This window comes from Typopeltis vanoorti, chromosome 9, assembly GCF_054136105.1.
Source record: "Typopeltis vanoorti isolate ZY-2024b chromosome 9, IOZ_Tvanoo_1.0, whole genome shotgun sequence".
Taxonomy (NCBI): Eukaryota; Metazoa; Arthropoda; class Arachnida; order Uropygi; family Thelyphonidae; genus Typopeltis; species Typopeltis vanoorti.
Genome location: NC_143557.1, coordinates 54,207,188 through 54,226,973, shown reverse-complemented (window position 1 = coordinate 54,226,973; position 19,786 = coordinate 54,207,188). Strand labels below are relative to the sequence as shown.

The 19,786-nt window shown below is 38.5% G+C and overlaps 1 protein-coding gene across 1 annotated transcript in view; it reads left to right on the top strand.

Annotated features, from left to right (window-relative positions):
* LOC150103053 (phospholipid-transporting ATPase ABCA1-like) overlaps nucleotides 1-19,786 on the top strand; it is an 859,669-nt gene that overhangs the window by 669,038 nt on the left and 170,845 nt on the right. The window contains exon 31 of the mRNA XM_090398068.1: nucleotides 3,226-3,479. Within this exon, the coding sequence (XP_090254194.1) occupies nucleotides 3,226-3,479 (254 nt within the window). The remainder of the gene's footprint in view (nucleotides 1-3,225; nucleotides 3,480-19,786) is intronic.

Sequence of the window (19,786 nt, the reverse complement as noted above, 5' to 3'; positions counted from 1 at the left end):
CCCTCTGTACTCCTGAGTCTGTATCAACACCCCACTAAATATCCTATCTTGCCCACCACTACCTCACACCATATGCTTTCAAAAGCATTAGCGTCACTGCCTTCCAAAGTCTGCACTCTTAGAGGACATAGGTCATCACTTATCATAAGCAGGCCTCCACCACCACGCTTTCCCTTCCTATCCTGCCGAAAAATGCTGTACCCAGCGACTTCTATTCCTTTTATTATATCCTCTTCTGTCAACCACTATGCTCAGTGTTACCTGATGTTGTCCCCCTTCTCCCAAGTACCCATTCCCACAAGAGGCCACTCCTGCTACCATCCTCCCTGGGACACACTGACAATTTCAGAACAGCAATCTCTTCAGGTGCCTATGTCCTTCCTCATTGAAATGTAAGTAGTCTCTTGTATGCAATTCCTCTCTGTCCTCAAACACACTCCAAGCATCCACATATTCCAGTCCTCTCTTGTCACACATTCTAGCTATTATGTCATTCAGTATTACCGCTCTTCTGCTCAGTTTGTCATTATCATACCGAGGCAACACACACACACTATCTTTCCTCTCTGTGTCTTCTTTCGTACCACCTCAAGCAAGAATCTCATATCACTCGCTGCCCTATTTACACCACCACTCAAGTCATTTGTTCCCACCATCACAATCATCTCATCCACCCTTTCACCTCTCTTAACTTTCAAAACCACCCTTTCTATCGTTCCTCCTGGCAAACACTCCTCACGCATCCTATCTTGAATCCCACGGATCATTGAGTCCTCATAGATTATACCTCTTACCATTCCCTCTCTCCTATTGTTTCCATTTTCTCCTCTTCTTTCATTCCCATACCTCTCTCTCATTCCCTCTCTCCTACTGTTTCCATTTTCTCCTCTTCTAGCACTCCCATACCTCTCTCTCATTCCATTGTCTCCTCTTCTAGCACTGCCATACCTCTCTCACATTCCGTCTCTCCTACTGTTTCCATTCTCTCCTCCTCTAACACTCCCATGCCCCTCTCTCTCTCATTCCATCTCTTCTGCTATTTCCATTCTCTCCTCTTCTAGCATTTCCATACCTCTCTCTCTCTCTCATTCCATCTCTCCTACTGTTTCCATTTTCTCCTCTTCTAGCACTTCCACACCTCTCTCTCTCTCTCTCTCTCTCTCTCCTGTTTCCATTCTCTCCATTTCCATATCCAATCCCATTTTCTCCTCTTTTATCATTCACAAATTTCTCTCCTCTCCTATTATTCCCCAAACTCTCTCTCTTTCCCCCCCCCCTACTCCAATTTGCCTTGCATTTATCTCTTCCATTCTTCTAATCTCATCTTTCATACTTATCATACTTCTCCCAAGACATTCCACCTCCTCTTTCAGCTCCTCTATCTCCCTCTGCAGGTCAGTCACTATAAATCGAAATTCACTCTCCCAAACAAAACCATCTAAACTTTCACAGTCACTCACGGCTTCTACACTATCAACTGTTATTTTCTCATTCATATTTTTTTCTTCATTCTCTCCTATCACACTACTCGTCTTCTGGTATTCATTTCCCATTCCTTGAGCAACAAGGTCAGTTATTGAGATATCTGTTGCGTTTATTTCCTCCCACTGCCTGCACTTTAAACGCACATGCACCCCATCCTCTCTCACAAGCCAGATATCCAATTCCCGAGATGCATACATGCCGCAAATACTGCATGCCACAAACTCCCTTATTATATTGCTTATAATAGAGTGCCTAAATAGTGGAGGTCTTGGGGACACGCCATTTGCGACTGCAGCTGAATCTGCCATCATTCGTTACTGCCGAGGGACAACTAGCGTAATCGTTAATTATTCAAATTAATTTCAAAAATAAACGCTAAATAAGTATTAGGGAGTATAAATAAATAAGAAAAGTATAAACAATTACAATAAAACAAAACATTAATTACACTAAATAAAATAAAACTAAATACAGTAACGAAAACTTAGCTTCGTCTTGTCTTCCACCGTAATGCATCGCCCCCCCCCCCATCTTCTCGGTAAACAAAATACACAATATCGTGACAGCACTAACTTCAAAACACAACCACTATAATACAGTCCAGTCGTATTCCAGAGAAACAATTTAGCACTCAGAAACGTAAAAAAACGGACTATTCACCGATTAAAAACTCACTTTGTTCAGCACAGCTCAAATTCATCCCCACGTGCTACGGCGACAGTTGATATATGTATTCCTGTAAATGTTGTTAGCATTTATCAAAACATCAAAAATAATATTAATAAAAATACAATAGTATCCTCGTATCTGCTGGTTTACTTCAGTTATCTGCAGTCAGTTCCGGTCAAAAAATATTAAATGGAAAATTCCATAATTAAACAATTCATAAGTTTTAAGTTTCATGCTATTCTGAAAAGCATGATGAAATCTCATGCTGTCCCTCCCAGGACGTGATTCAACCATTTTTCTAGCATATCTAGCTGTACTATATATGCTACCCACCTGTTAATCGCTTAGTAGCCATCTGGGTTATCAGATTGACTGTCGTCGTCGTCGTTGTTGTTGTAACTCTTAACTCGACTAACCCTTATTTTGCTTATTAATGATCTCAAAGTACTAGTGTACTAGTGTTGACTTCATAATGAAAAAAAAAATCGTATACTTAGGTTGCTAAGTTCCATTCACATTTACATAATTTTTCTTACAATACGTTGTTAGAATTGTTCTATTTTATTATTAGTTATTGTTGTTAATCTCTTACTGTGCCTAATTTATAAATGAAACTTTATTATAGGTATGTATTTAGGAAAAAACATAGTATACTTAGGGTTTGGTACTATCCACGATTTCAGGCATCCACTACTGGTCTTGGAACGTATCCCCATGGATAAGGGGAGACTACCATAACCATGATCTCAATTTTTTTTATTACTCTACAAACTTTTTTTTCCATGAATGCACGAAATATCTCAGTTTCTTCCAAACAGATATGGCTTTACCCTTTTGGATTGAAATGTCCCTGCACATTTCTGGAACTTCTGTTTCAATTTAAATTCTACTTTATAAGTTCAGATATAATTTGATTTTTTATTTATATAATATGTTTTCTGTTAATTGTATACGATTTAGAAACTTCGAGTTTAGAAAGCTGTATGCTTAATGTAAAGCATAATAATAAAAATAATATTTCTTTGCATACTAAAGTTATAATGTTTTTCCCTTTTCCTTTTTTTTTTCCAGACAACAAATCAAATTTTGCCAATTCTACAATTTGTAGCCTTAATTTTTCCTCAGTATGCTCTAGTTGGAGGTTTGATTTCATTAGCATATAATCATATACAAGCTGAGATTTTCATAATCTTTGGACAAGATATATATGTCTCTCCATTCAGCATGTCCCTTTTAGGTCCAAATTTTATAGCCATGGCAGCAGAAGGCATAATATTCTTTATCCTAAACCTCTTTTTGGAATACCGCTGCAACTGTTCATCCAGGTAAGGTTCATAGTATTTCTAATTTGATTTTTTTTTTTTTTAAATATGACTCTACCATATGTACATATAATGTGTGTGTGCACGCGTTCGTGTCTTCAAAGTTATTCTAGAAGCATGAAGAGATGACTTGCTGTATGCTGCAGACATCTGTTTATGCCACTTCTGTTCCACTGGCATGTCATCATCAGTGACAGACATCTGTCACCAGATGTCTGTCACTAATGATGCCAAGTTAATTAAAGTAATAAGGAATGGACAGTCTAGTATTTAGGCTTATGTGCTAGCTTAAACTCACTATTAGGTTTAATGGAATGAATGCCTTAGATATATGTAATATTATTATTATTATTATTATTATTATTATTATTATTATTACCCCAAGACATCATGGATTCAAAGACTCATCTGGGAGGTCCTTTTATCACACACACAGCTCATCATACCATGCCTTGAACACATTCAAACTCCTTGCAGATACCACACTCTCAGGCAAGGCATTCCAATCATTCACAACTCTGCATGAAAAAAACCTGTCTCTCACTCCCCTACTCACACCCTCTTTATACTCGTCGCTAGGTGTCGCACGGATTAGATCGTCGGCTTGTCGAGAGCTCCTGAAAAGATCAGTATTATTTTGTGTTAACATTAGATATTTTACCAGAATTTTAAGTAGTATTGTTTGCTTTTGTTTCTTGGTGTGTCTGTGCAATTTTTGCGTGTTTTCTGTTATTTTAACTATTATTTTTAAGAAAAGATAGCGTACACATGGCACCGATAAAGAAAAAAATGGCGGCCAGGTCGCCATGCTTGCTTAAGAGTTTTGATGTAAAAGAATTTATGCAGTGTGCTGTCTGTGAGATGTATGCCTTGCGAAGAGCGGTAGGAGTCTGGTTAGAAAGTGATAGTGGAGTTAATATGTGTAGAAAGTGTAAAGAGAATGAGGACTTCAAGCGTGTTTCGTGTATCGAGACTGATATCGTTAACGGTAGTCAGAATGCAGAAAATGGCGGGGTATACTAGAGAATTGCGTGGTAGTGCCAGATATGTGTGAGAGCGTCGCTGAAAGTGTAAATGAAGGTAGAAACACCGAAGGAATGGATGATTTGATCGATAACGAAAATGGTGTGATAAGTGCGAGTAGCGAAATTGCCCGTTTAAATGGCGCGATACACAGAGCCAAACGACAACTGGAGCGTATGCAAAAATGTGTGTTGAACGTACCGACAAATAACCGGCGGAAGTCTGTGACGGCAAATAATAGAATGTACGTAAACGTCAATAAAATGAAGGAGCGAGTGCTGTATGGGGATTCGCTATTAAGAGGCGTAATAATTGAGAGCTTAACGAAGTCGTACCAGCTGGGTGCGAACATAAAGGACGTCAGCGAATCTATTCGACTGCAAAAACAGAGGGTGAAAGAGATGATAATAGTGGCAGGAACGAATGATTTGAAAGAGGACAAAATGGAAATGATAGAGGATGTGAGGGAGTTGTTTGAGGTAGCAAAAGAGAAGAGTGAGAGAGTTAGGATGGTGAGTATCTTACCGCGGTATGACAGCGAAGTGTTTAGAAGGAGGGCCATAATTGCCAATGACTTTATGCGTGGGTTATGCATGGAGAGTGGTGTGGAATTTGTGGATGTGTGGAATGAGTTCGATGGGCGAAAGGACTTATATAAGATGGATGGGTTACATTTGAATGGAGTTGGTGTACGGAGACTTGAAAGAGTGTTGATGAATGATGTGGAAGTGGATGTACAGACTCAGGGAAACTAGATTTATTAAGAGGGGGGGGAGTAGATATGCAGACTTTAGGGGGGGAAGTTAAGTGTATGAATGAGTATATTATGCCCGGGCGAGTACGACGGACAACAAATCAGAATGGGATAATTAGTATAAGGAATCAAAGTAGGGATGGGACAAATGGGCTTCTGCGATTCATGTACACTAATGCCAGGAGTATTAGGAACAAGAAGGAAGAGTTTTTGGCCATGGTTGGCACTTCCAGGCCACAGGTTGTCGGTATTAGTGAAACATGGCTGACAGAAGATGATAAAGCTAGTGGGATTGAATGCGATGGGTATAGCGTGTTCAGGAGTGACAGGGTGAATAAAAAGGGGGGAGGAGTGTTATTGATGATAGCTGATGAGCTTCAGCCAAGGAGTATAGAAGTTGAACTGCAGGATGGGGAAAAAAGCACATTTGAGGCTGTTTGGTGTGAGATACAATCTAGCAGAACAAAATATACAATTGGGTGCTGCTATAGACCGGGTGATGGAGTGGATGGTGGGAATAGTATGCATAAGCAAATAGAAGAAATGAATGGAAGGAGGGTAATTATTATGGGTGATTTCAATTATGGTAATATTGACTGGAAAGAGGAGAGGGCACATGGGAGGAAGGAATTGGATTTTATGCAGTTATTAAGGGACAACTATCTACGGCAACATGTATTGGAAAATACCAGGGGGCAGAGAGTGCTGGACCTAGTAATTGCAACTGAGAATGTGGCTGTAACGAACATGACCTTGTTGCCACCAATTGGTGAGAGTGACCATAAGGTCATGACTTGGGAGGTGGCTAAAGGAGTCGAATTTACAATTAAGACAGGGTATATGTGGAATTACCGGGCTGGTAAGTATGACAAGCTTAGGTGTGTGCTTGGCTCAATGCCATGGCATGTAAAACTGCAAGGGCTGGATGTTGATGGTGCATGGGAGGTGGTCAAGAACTGTTTGCAGGAGGCAATGGTTGACTGTATACCAAGAGTCCGAATAATAAATCAGGTAGGGGTTAAATGGATGAATAACACTATTAAGCTTGAGCTGCAAAAAAAGAAACAATTGTGGAGGGAATTTAAGGAGAAGGGTGACCATCAGGTGCATGAACAGTATAAAGCTCAGGCCAGGATGGTAACAAGGGTGGTAAGAAAAGCAAAAGCAGATTACGAAAGGAAATTGGCCATGCAGGCTAAAGAGAATCCCAAACAGTTTTTTCAATATGTTGCAAGTAAAAGGAAAAATGCTCATGGTAGAATGATCTTAAAAAATGCTGAGGGTAGGGAGGTAACTGAATCAGTCGATGTTGTGGAATTACTGAGCGAACACTTTGCAAGAGTATATCATCCAGGTGGTGGCTTTGCGGAAATGGAGGAACCAACAGCTTATACTGGAATTGTGATGAATGAGGTAGAGGTAACTAGTCTATTACAGAACCTCAATGTCAATACATCTGTGGGATTGGATGGTATACCAGCTCGTGTCGTACGTGAAGCGGCCAAAGAATTGTCAGTGCCCTTGACCATTATGTTTAATTTGAGCCTCAGGACTGGGTCAGTCCCAAGGGGGTGGAAAGAGGGGAAAATAGTTCCACTGCACAAAGGTGGTTCCAAGGCTGCTGTTGAAAATTACCGGCCAATCAGCATAACAGGAATCATTATCAAGGTCTTAGAGAAAATAGTCAAGAGGAAAATACAAGATTGGATAGAAGAAAATGGGATACTGTATCGGGGACAGCATGGTTTTGTGAAGGGTAGGTCATGCCTCAGTAATTTGCTCACGTATTATAACACAGTGACGGCTGAACTGGATAAGGGTAATGGGTTTACAGTGATTCTGCTGGACCTTGCTAAGGCCTTTGACAGGATACCACATGGAATTCTAATCAGTAAATTGCAGCATATGGGAATGGACATAGGGTTGGTGAGATGGATAGGAGGGTGGTTGACGGAGAGATATCAGAGAGTGGTTTACTCAGGAGTAGAGTCCACAAGACGGCCTGTGACTAGTGGTGTACCACAAGGATCTGTTCTTGGACCACTGCTGTTTAATTTGTTCATAAATGATATAGGAAAGGATCTGAGAGGAACAGTTCATTTGTTTGCTGATGATGCGAAGTTGGGTAGGGCAATAGTGAATGCAGATGACGTCAAAATTTTGCAGGATGATTTGGATAGATTGGAGGTCTGGGCTAGGGAGAATGGATGTCAATTTAATGTGGCAAAATGTAAGGTTATGCATTTTGGGGTGAAAAGATGGGAGGCAGTTTACTGCATTGGTGGAACCGTGCTCCAGGAAATTGATGAGGCACGAGATTTAGGAGTGTTGGTGGATAAGGAATTGAAATTTAGGGGACACATTGCAAAAGTGGCCAAATCAGCTCATCAAATCACTTGGTTGCTGAAGAATACGTTGACAAGCAGAGACAAGCAGGTTATTGTTCCTCTGTATCGAGCCTTGATAAGACCTCATCTCGACTACTGTGCTCAGATTTGGTCACCTAGGTTTCTTCTTGATGGGGAGGAGGTGGAGAGGATCCAGAGGCGAGTGACCAAGATGATAGCAGGTCTGTGGAATGAACCGTATGAGAACAGGTTGAGGATTTGTGGGTTGCAAAAATTGGTTGATAGGCAGAGGAGGGGAGATATGATTGAGACATTCAAATTACTGAAGGGTTTCTATAAAATTAATTCAGAAGATATTTTTGAGAACAGGGCTGGTTGTGGGAGGACTAGGGGACATCCATGGAAACTGGGCAAAAGTGTGGTTAGTAAAGGTGTTAGAGCTGGGTTCTTTACTTTTAGAGTAGTGAATGAGTGGAATGCGCTCCCTGAGTCTGTGGTGGATGCTGTGACAGTGAATGAGTTTAAGGCGAGGTATGATAGATACTGTATGAATGTCGAATAGTTGTGATGAATATGATTTGGGGCCTCCCTCGATGAGTCTAATGACTCCCTGGAGTTGCCCGTAATAATAATAATAATAAAAAAATACAGTTTCCAGGGATGACCTCTGGTTCTCTCCCGATCTCCCACTATTTTCTGTAGAACTTCTCCACCATTGATCCTATAACAACCCCTTAATAACTTGTAGGTCTCTATTATATCTCCCTTCTTCCTCCTGTCCACCAGACTCTGCAAGTTGCATCTTCTCAATCTTTCCTCATACTCGACATTCCAGAGGTCAGAAACTACCTTAGTGAATTGCCTTTGGATCCTTTCCAACATCTCTTCATTCTTCTGAAAACCAGGTGACCAAATCTGGGCACAATAGTCCATGTGTGGCCTAATCAAAGCTTTATATAATGGAACAAGAATCTCTCTCTACTTCTGCACGTCAATGTCCTCCGCATCATTTCCAGAAGCCTTTGTGTTGTCTTCACAATTTTGGCTATGTGTCCCCTAAATTGCAGATTCTTATCCACTATCACCCCCAGATCTCTTATTTCTTCCACCTCCAACAATATATCCTCACCAAGCATAAATTCTGCATCCCATCTTTTTTTCCAAATTTTAAAACCTCACATTTTGCAATATTGATCTCACATCCCCATTTCCGTGCCCAATCACTCAATTTATTCAAGTCTTCTTGTAAGGCCGCAACATCTTCACTGCTCTTCATAGTTCATCCTAACTTTGCATCATCAGCAAACAACTGAATATCTCCATCCAAATCTTCACCTGTATCGTTAATATACAAGTTAAACAGTAATGGCCCAAAAACAGACCCCTGAGGCACTCCACTAGTGACTTTCCTTTTCCTGGATATTGCTCCCCCATACACAACTTGTTGATACCTATCAGATAGCCAGTCACCAATCCAATGCACTAATCTAATATCCAACTCCATCTAGTCTGACTATCAATTTATCATGAGGTACTCTATCAAAAGCCTTTGCAAAATCCAAGTATATTACTGTGTATCCCTCTCCTCTGTCCAAGGAAGTAGTCACTTTATTGTAATAAGTAAGTAGATTACTAAAACATGACCTCCCTTTAGCAAATCCATGCTGTCCATCAAAGATAATACCATTATTGTCAACCCAACTCTGGATCCTAGTTCTCACAAGCTTCTCCAACAACTTAACCACAACACCTGACACACAGATAGCCCTTGAGTTTGCTCACCTCCTTTATGAAGTGGCACAATCTTGCGATCCTTCCACTCCTTAGGGACTTGCCTGAGTGCAAGACTCGTATTAAAAAAATATGTCCAGACAGGTGTCAACTCCCTGGCAATTCCTTCAGAATATGTGGCGATATATGATCAAGTCCCACAGTCTTATTAACATCTAGTTTACTCAACTTCCCAAACACCTCTTGCCCACTTACAGTCAGTCTTTCCTCCCCATCGTCTACTGCTCTCAATCTCTCCATGAAGTCACATTCACAAGATTGACAGACCTTTATGAATTGCTCATTAAGTATCTCCACCACACATTCTGCAACAGCTGTCTTTATACCATTTTCTCCTATCAGTGTCATCTTCCATAATCATTCTTTCTTTTGCTGGCTACATATTGAAAGAACTCCTTAGGATTCTTTTTGGCTTCATTAGCTAACCGCTCTTCATACTTCTCTTTAGCTGCCCTCACCAACCAAGTCACTCTCCTTGCCTGGTCTTTGTAGTCCTCATGGAATAGGTTATTTTTACTTCTCTTATGCTGCCTCCACAATGCCCTTTTTCTCTGTATCGTATGCTTGATCTCTGTATTCATCCATTTCACACCTACCTTATTTAACCTTCTGACCATTGCAGTAGATGCAATGTCTAAATACATTTAAACATTGCATCTACTAGATAGTTTTTGAAAATCCCCCAAGCTGCACTGATCTCTTTTCCAGCTAACTCCTCATTCCATGCTACACCAGCAAGCTGTTTCCTGAGCTCTTCATAATCACCCCCCCCCCTGTAGTTCCACATATACCCTTTTCTCACAGAGGTCCTCACCACTGCTGACAGCCACCCATGTAATCACCTCATGGTCACTCACCAATTGGTGAATATTTGACACCTTATTTATAATTACATTCTCTGATGAGATGACCAAATTCAAGACCCTCAATCCTCGTGTGCCCTCTGTTACATACTGTCTGAGGTAGTTATCCCTCAAAAACTCATTTTCCTTACTTCCAGTTGCTATCTCATCATTCCAGTCTATATTGTCATAATTAAAATTGCCCATTATGATCACCTTTTCTTATTTGCTTGACTAATTTGATTATACAGTTCATTATCACCACCATCCACATTACCTAGTCTATAACAACATCCAACCAAGTATTTGATTCCATTCACTTGTATCTCACACCTACTGCCTTAAAACCACTGGCACTATTTCCCTCTTGCATCTCTACTTTATAAGGACATAACTCTTTCTCTATCATCAACAGCACTCCCCCTCCTTTTTTACCCCTTATAGCATTACTGTAATCTGTTTGTTGAGGGGGTGAAGAGAAAGGAGAAAAAAACAGTTTGTCAATCTTTTAAGCATCATAACCATTGGACTGGAAAGTCTGATGAATAAAGGAAAGTTCAGCTGAAAGGGAAGCCTGGATGGAACAGAAGTTGGAGCTGCTGTTGACAATGGTTTCAATAACACTACTGTTGAGAGGTTGAAAGTTTATGTACTTACCTCTGTGAGTGAATTTTCTGTAAACTGAGAAAGAAAGGGTGCCATTGAGAAGATGGGTAATTATAGTATCTAGAAAAGGCAGGCTATTATTATTATTATTTTATTTTTCTATGATGCACTGGATTCTGGCATGATGTCTATTGAAAAAAGGAATCTGAGCCATATGGCCAAACAGAGAATACATTATCAATATATCTTAGCCAGATAGAAGATTTGAGAATGGCAGTATCAAGGGTGTGATTTTCAAAATTTTCCATAAAGAAATTGGATCGACAAGAAAGAATTCATGACTCTCTCCTGGATATCTTAGAAAAAATAGCCAAAATGTCAATATATATATATATATATATATATATAATATTTGTACTGCTTTCAAACCTCATCTGAAGCTGGTTGACCTTATCTACTCTTCTAAGCAACCACTCCAGGTGTTTACAAGGTTCGTTATTCTTGCAAATTATCTTAGTATGGTCAAACCGGTAAATCTCCAGCATCTGCCTAGAAAAGCAAAAGAAATAGATCCACTGCCATAACTATGGCCAGTCTGATCTAGGTGACCATGCTTTGGATTTGAATACCTTGCACAGAATGAAATGAAAAAAAAAAAAAAAACTGCTGTGATTCACCACAAAAAATATAAACTTTAAAGACTTTTCTGAGAATCAGCAGCAGATTTGTTAAACCACCCTAATCTTAATAAATATGGTTGTATTAAACTACTCAAAATTTGAAAAACTTTAATTCTTAGGCTTCCTAATCAACATCTAAAGCTAGCCAACAACACCTATAGAGGGTGCCCTTCATAAAACTTTAGGTTTTTATTCTAATTTTCTTCTACTTATTGTTTTGAGTGCTTTTTTTTTGTCTGTGTGCTTTACAATTTTCAGATTGTATCCCTGATGATGTCTCTGTGACAGACACAAATTACAGGATCTAATAAACTTGTATTTTAATGTTCCTCTGTGCTGCATTCATTCCATTAAACTTACTAATGAGTAATAAAGAATGCTTCTGATATGGATTCCCTTCAGATAATAATTAAATAGACTGATGCTATGAGCAGATGATAAAGATATCAATTCAGTGTTGCCAGTCCAAAATGCAAGATTATGTATTTTGGATTCAGGAAACTGGAGACAGTGCCGTAATGAGGGTGCAGAGAAAGAGGCGCCCGCCATGGGCACAACTAGGTTTGTGGCACAAAACATAAAAAATGCAAAAAATAAAATTATATAAATAGATATAAAAGTCCGCTATTTTATATTGTATTTTTAAATTTCGGCAAAAAATACTCCGCTTTACACACACAAATTCTGCAACACATTGCAACTCATTTTGATGGGGTTAATAATAAGTATTTAGCATATTGTATTTAGTAAAATTTAACTTGTTACATTTAAATATTTCAAACTTTTTGTCATTTTTGGGTTGTGGGGGGCTCAAGTTAGACACTTGCCACAGGTGCTTCATATTCTCGTTACTATACGCTGGAGACTATATATATATATAATTCACATGCGGGAATTTATTATGTAAAGTTGATGATGCTGGGAATCTAGAGGTAACTAGGGATTGGAAATAAGCTCACAGATCCTTTATTGTGGTGGACAAAAGGAATTACTATAATATTGAAGAAGGCATTACTGTTTATGGATAAGGAAGTTATACTTCCACTTTATAAAGCTTACTGGTATGGCTACATCATAACTATCATAATGGAAAATTTCTTCTATGAATGTGACATCATGGAGAGATTGAGAGCAGTTGATGAGAGATTGAGATTGAGAGCAGAAGAGACTGACTATAAGTGAGCAAGAGGTGTATGGGGAATTGAGCAAACTTGACGTTAATAAGACTGTGGGATGTGATAATATATCAAAATGTATTCTGAAGGAATGTGCCAGGGAGTTGACATCTGCCCTGACATTTTTTTTAATATGAGTCTTGCAGTGAGTTGAGTTCCAAAGGAGTGGAAGGAGGGCAAGATTGTGTCGCTTCATAAGGAAGATAATAGAACTCAGGCATCAATTTATAGGCCTATCTATGTGTCAAGTGTTGTGGTTAAGTTGTTGGAGAAGTGTGTGAGAACTAGGATCCAGAAGTGGGTTGACAACAATGGTATTATCTTTCATGGACAGCATGGATTTGCTAAGGGGAGATCATACTTTAGTAATCTACTTACTTATTACAATAAGGTGACTGCTTCCGTGGACAGAGGAGAGGGATACACAGTAGTATACTTAGATTTTGCAAAGGCTTTTGATAGATAACCGCATGATAAGTTGATAGTCAAATTAGAGCAGATGTTGTTGGATATTAGATTAGTGCATTGGATCGGAGACTGGCTGTCTAATAGGTATCAGCAAGTTGTGTATGGGAGAGCAATATCCCAGAAAAGGAAAGTCACTAGTGGTGTTCCTCAGTGGTCTGTTTTAGGGCCATTGCTGTTTATCTTTATGTGATGATGTTGGTGAAGATTTGGATGGGAATATTCAGTTGTTTGCAGATGATGCAAAGTTGGGACGAACTATGAAGAGTAGACAAGATGTTGCAGCCTTACAAGAAAACTTGAATAAATTGAGTGAATGGGCACAGAAATGGGGATGTGAGTTCAATGTTTCAAAATATAAGGTTTTAAAATTTGGGAAACAAAGATGGGATTGTAGAATTTATGCTTGTTGGGGATATATTGTTGGAAATAAGGGATCTTGGGGTAATAGTGGATAAGGATCTGAAATTTAGGGGACACATTGCCAAAATTGTGAGGACAACACAAAGAATTCTGGGAATGATGCGGAGAACACTGACTTGTAAAAGTAAGGAGATTCTTCTTGCAATGTATAAGGCTTTGATTAGGCCACACATGGAATTCTGTGCACAGATTTGGTCACCTGGTTTTCAAAAGGATGAAAAGATGTTGGAAAGGGTCCAGGAGATGACTTACTAAGGTAGTTTCTGATATCTGGAATGTTGAATATGAGAAAAGGTTGAGAAGATGCAATTTACAGAGTCTAATGGATAGGAGGAAGAGGGGTGATATGATAGAAAACTATGAGTTAATAAGAAGTTGTTATAGGGTCAGTGTTGGAAAGGTTTTACATCAAACAGTGGGAGATCAGGAGAGAACCAGAGAACATCCCTGGAAGCTGTATAAGGAGGGTATGAGCAGGGGAATGAGAAGCAGGTTTTTTGCATGCAGAGTTGTGAATGATTGGAATGCCTTGTCTGAGAGTGTGGTGTCTGCAGAGAATTTGAGTGTGTTTAAGGCATGATATGATGAGCTGTGTGTATGACAAAAGGATCCCCTAGATGAGGCTTTGACTCCATGTGGTCTTGGGATGATGATAATAATAATAATAATTTCTGGAATAACGTACATAGACACAGAAATGAAATAAGTAAATTAAGTATTTACAACCTGATGGGGGTCTTTGGATGATGATAATAATAATAATAATTTCTGGAATAACGTACATAGACACTGGAATGAAACTACAATCTGTTGTTTTGCTAGCCCAAGCTAGCATTATCAAAGGAATTTTTAAGATAAACACTTAATCGAGGCTAGAATTACAATGCCTCCCAGAACAAGGACATTTACATACAAAGCACCAAAAAAAAAAAAAGAGTTCAAAGGGTTTTGTTGCACCACCCCTCCTAAATTCAATCTCTGTTATTTAAACTAGGATCTATGTAGTATCTTTCCTTTTTTTCACCTGATGAATTGGTCTTCATCCAAGGCATGTTCGACTAGTCCACGTTTTGGCTGTCCATAACAAATATATTTTTATGTTCTCTTCTTTTGGTAGTAGTATTCCATCCTGTTTGTCAACATTGACAGAGGGATACTGTAGAACCACCAGGAGAGAGGAACCAGGTGGTTCTTAATTTTTCTGATGAAATTGGAGACTTTGTCCAGAGGTTTGTAAACTGTTCTGATTTTGTGTTGTTTCAAGAGTGAGCCCAGTCTATATGTTGTACCTTGGATACAAGGTAAAGGATATGATGTATATATATAGTCAAGTTGGAGGGAGAGGGGGTTGTCCTCTTTTATAAAGTTTAGTGAGAGTTTTTTTGTTGTAACCATTCCATTGAAAAAGTTAAAGTATGGCTTTTGTTCTAAATACATTGCCTGTCCTGAGGGTGAAATTCATACTGCCTTGGAAGCTTGAGTTTTAAATATTTCAGAATTTTTTTGGACAGGACAGTGATGTGAAGTAGCATGTATCTGCCTGTATATGTATATGGGCTTCTGATAGACTGAACACATGGGGGACTCATCCAGTTGCCTTGTAACTGTCCTGTCAGATATCTTCTCTCTCCAGGAGATTGATTATCATGTGTCTCCACATGATAGTTAAGGCAGGGGGGGGGTCTGAATTTAGTGCCAAGGTTTCAAAGAATTCCATGTATAAGGATGGTGATGAAGGGGGGGGGAGGATTGGAGTAGTCAACGACTCATCTAGATCTGGGTCTGGCTCCCACTGATTAGACCTCAATGAAGGTTGAAACTGGTCTGGATAGTGACCCTTCCCATAATGCATAGCATTATACATGTCTGCAAGGAGATGTGCTTTGATTATGGGATACTAAGGCAAGTGATGTGAAATGATACCACCTTTGCCACAAGTTGCCCAGTCCTGAAGATATTTCAGGTGCAAACTTTGTTTGCTTATACTTGAATAAAGGATTAAACCAAGTATAGAATTTCTTGGTATCTTTAATCTCTTTGTCCTTTAGAAAACCAGGTGACCAAATCTGTACACAGTAGTTTTACAAAGCAACAAGAATCTCCTTACTTCTACAAGTTAATGTTCTCCACATCATTCCCAGAATTCTTTGTGTTGTCTTCACAATTTTGGCAATGTATCCTCTAAATTTTAGATCCCTATCCGCCATCACCCCCAAGATCTCTTATTTTCTTCACTTCCAACAACATATCCCAACCAGGCATAAATTCTACATCCCATCTTTGTTTCCCAAAATTTAAAACCTTACATTTTGCAACATCAAACTGGCATACCCACTCTCATGCCCATTCACTCAATCTACTCAAGTCTTATTGAAGGCCACAACATCTGCTCTACTCTTCATAGTTCATCCCAACTTTGGCATCATCTGCAAACAACTGAATATCCCCATCCAAATCCTCACCAATATTATTAACATACAGGTTAAACAGCAACCGCCCTCTGAGGCACACCACTAATGACTTTCCTCTTCCTGGATATTGCTCTCCCATATACAACTTGCTGATACTTATCAGATAACTAATCTCCAATCCATTGCACTAGTCTAATATTCAACCACATCTGCTCTAGTTTGACTATCAACTTATCATGCAACAAGCTATCAAAACCCTTTGATAAAAAAAAGACTTGGACTGCAACTGCAAGGTTTAGATATTGGCAGAAAACTATGAATATAAAATGGATATAATACAAGCTGACATATTATTATTATTACAAACAAGCATCACCATGGTGTCTGAAAACTTATTACAGATGGCTAAGTGCCTGTCATACCTGACAGAAATATGAGGGTTGATAATGTTTAAGTCTAGACAGATAACAGATTAATTGGAGGAAAATTGTTGATCAGAAGTTAGTAATGGTGTAGCTTTTTCATGTATTACAATCATAATTTTCTTGTAGACCTCCCCCCCCCAAGGTACATATCAGGAATATGATGATGATGATGATAACAAACTATATCAGATAAAATCTGAAATTAAACTGTGGCAGTCCAATGTGCATGAAGAGGAAGTATTTTTGGATTGCTACACAGTGTTCATAATCATCACACACACACACACAATCTTCCTATCGAGGGGTGATATGACTGTGTGAATACTGGGGATTATTTTTATACATTTATCATCTTTTAATATACTGCCCCTATTTGTCATGAGTGCCCTCATTATTTTAACACTCTTAGCAAGTCTTATATGATCATGCTGGTTTTATTAGATTTATTGAGTATATTTCATGTTTTAAATGTTTATAATATACTCATTTATATAATTTTATTTAAAGTTACCTATATATATAAACTGTATATTTAAATAATCACCACCACCTAAATGTAATTTGATAAATTTATTTTTATCAATTTATGGATATTTAATGTAATTTATGGTGATCTGATTGACATAAGCTTATACAAAAAAGTTTTACACAAATACATTTTTATATTTACTTACTTTGCACTCTTAAATATGAAGATCTTTATCTGTTTCCTGATGATGCAAAGTTGAGGAGAATAATGAGGAGCATTGATGATGTGTTAATTTCCTTCAGAAAGAGTTGATATATTTTTAGCTTGGGCAAATGAACGGAGTTATAGTTTTAATATTTTATATTTTTATTTTATATATTTTAATTAAGCGCCTCCGTAGTGCAATTGGAAGAACGACGGTACATTGCGCCTTTCAATTGGAATAGGCCTAAGTTCGATTCTTGTCGCGGCAGGAGGAATCTTTATTTGGACAATTTCAATCGAACGTGAGTTAGCCAATCTCATACGGAGGTAGCAGGGTTTTTTTCTCCTGGAAACTCGGGTTTTTCATCCCGCATACAGACAAATCGGCCCTTCAGAACACACAGAATTAACAGACAAAAATTACTAGCTGTGGTGGTTGTGGGCAGTTGATGTAGGTGATTGGTAGTAGAGGTTCGGTGTAGTGGTTGAGACAGTTGTAGGTGTTCTCCCGCAATGAGTCTTCAGACTCCTTAGAGGTGTCAGGAATAATAATAATAATAATATTATTATTATTATTAATGCAATAAATGCAAGGTGCTGCATTTGGGAGTGCAGAGATATAAAAGACTGTGTGCTGTATTGATAGAAATATGCTTCAGGAAACAAACAGTATTTGAGATCTGGGACTGATGGTTTGACAGTGGACTGAAGTTTAGAGAGAGCACAGTGCAGGTGTTGCAAAGACTGCAACACCTGCACTGTGTGCACTGCTGCTACGATAAGGAGTGCATCAACAGGTATGGATAAGAATGTGATTGTGCTGGTGTACAGAGCATTGTCAATCTATGCATGGACTGTTTTGCTTAAGTTTGGTCATCTAGTTTTCGTTGTCATTCAGAAACATTAGAAGATCTACAGACAAATGACCAAGGCAATATCAGAACTCTGTAATGTTATTTACACACTTGTTGAGGGGAATGTAAATTGCAGAGTTTGTTGGATGGGAGGTAAAGATGATATGATATGACATGATAGAGTCATTTAACAGGAGTTTACTAGATTAATACAGCAGGATTATAAAAAGGGTGAAAAGTAAGAGAGGGGGGGGAAGAATGAGAAGTCATCCCTGGATTTGTGTAAAGCTGTTGTGAAGGGGAGTGTGAGGAGTAGATATTTTACATGGAGAGTAGGTGAACGGAGCATATTCTGTAAATATGTTTCCAATGCTAGGAGCATAAATAAGTTGAACATTCAATAAAATCGACATATTACTAGTTGCGAGGGCCTGCCATGATGAGTCTACCAACTGTGTGGCTGCTTTTATAAGAAGTAGAAAAAATTTTAGAAAAATAATAGTAAGAAGAAATTGTAACCATACATTGTTAGTCTTTACATTTTTAAACATGGACTTAATGAATTATAGCCATAGTTACTGGTCTGTCTCTGAAAATGAAATCAACATCTACTCACATCAGTTGGTGTCACATTTGTCATTGCAGTATCTCCTGAATGATACACCCTCACAAAGTTGTCATTCAGTTATTCTTTTACTTTTGCTACCTCCCTATAATTAGCATCCATTAAGATTGTCCTACCATACTCTTTTTTTTTCTTACTGGATAGCACATGAGAACTCTTTGGAATTTTCTTGGGCTTGCTCAGCCAACCTTTTCTCTCATAAACTGATTTTGTCTCCATTATCATGCTAATCACCCTTCTTGCCTTTGTTTGTAGTGCTCATGAACTTGCTTGATCACCTTTATCTTTATATTTTCTCCACAATTTTCTTTCTTTTTTTTTTTTTTAGGATGCTACTCATCCATTCATATAATTTCCACCTGATTTATACTCCTCACCCTAGATATGCAATCTGATGCTTCTTTCTTTAAACATAGTCTTGAGCATTTTTCCATGCACTACTGCATTTTACCATCAGAAAGTTTTTTCACTTGGTTATAAATTAAATTTAAAATGCCAAGAAATCATATTCTTGGTATGTCTTTTATCCAAGTGTTAGCAAATAAAGTTTGCACGTAAAGTATCTTCACAACTAAGCTACTTGTATATACAGACTAATGACTTCACATTAATTGCCTTAGTATCCCAATAATGCTAAGCATTATGGGAAGGGCAACTACCTGAACAGTTCTGACCGTCATTAAAGTCTCATCTGTGGGAGCCCAATGACTTCTGCATTACTTCAACCTTGGTAACACTTCTGGGTTGTCTGGTTGTCTGGTTCCCACTGATGGCATTTTAAAAATGTTTGTTTTGGGGTTTGCTTGCTTCCTTGGGAGTAGAGAGGCTCTGCTTGGTAGTGGGTTTTTACCTGTCACTAAGTGGAGTCATAGCTGAATTTCCTTTCCTGGAGTGATAAGTTTAGTAGTCATCCTTTAGGGTCAACCAGTTGCAACCAATCAAGTAGGAGTAGTAGCCCTTCCTATAATGTTTAGCATTAGACACACCCAAAAGAATGTGTGCTCAATATAGAATACTAAGGCAATCCATGTGAAGTCATTAGCTTATATATACAAGTAGCATAGTCATGAAGATACTTTATTTACACTCAGATAAATGATCAACCAAGAATATAATTTCTTGGCATCTTTTATTTTATTTTACCTTCAGTTTCTTAGAAATATTACAAAAAAGAGTCAAAGGATAATTGTATATCATTGTATGAAGACTCGATCA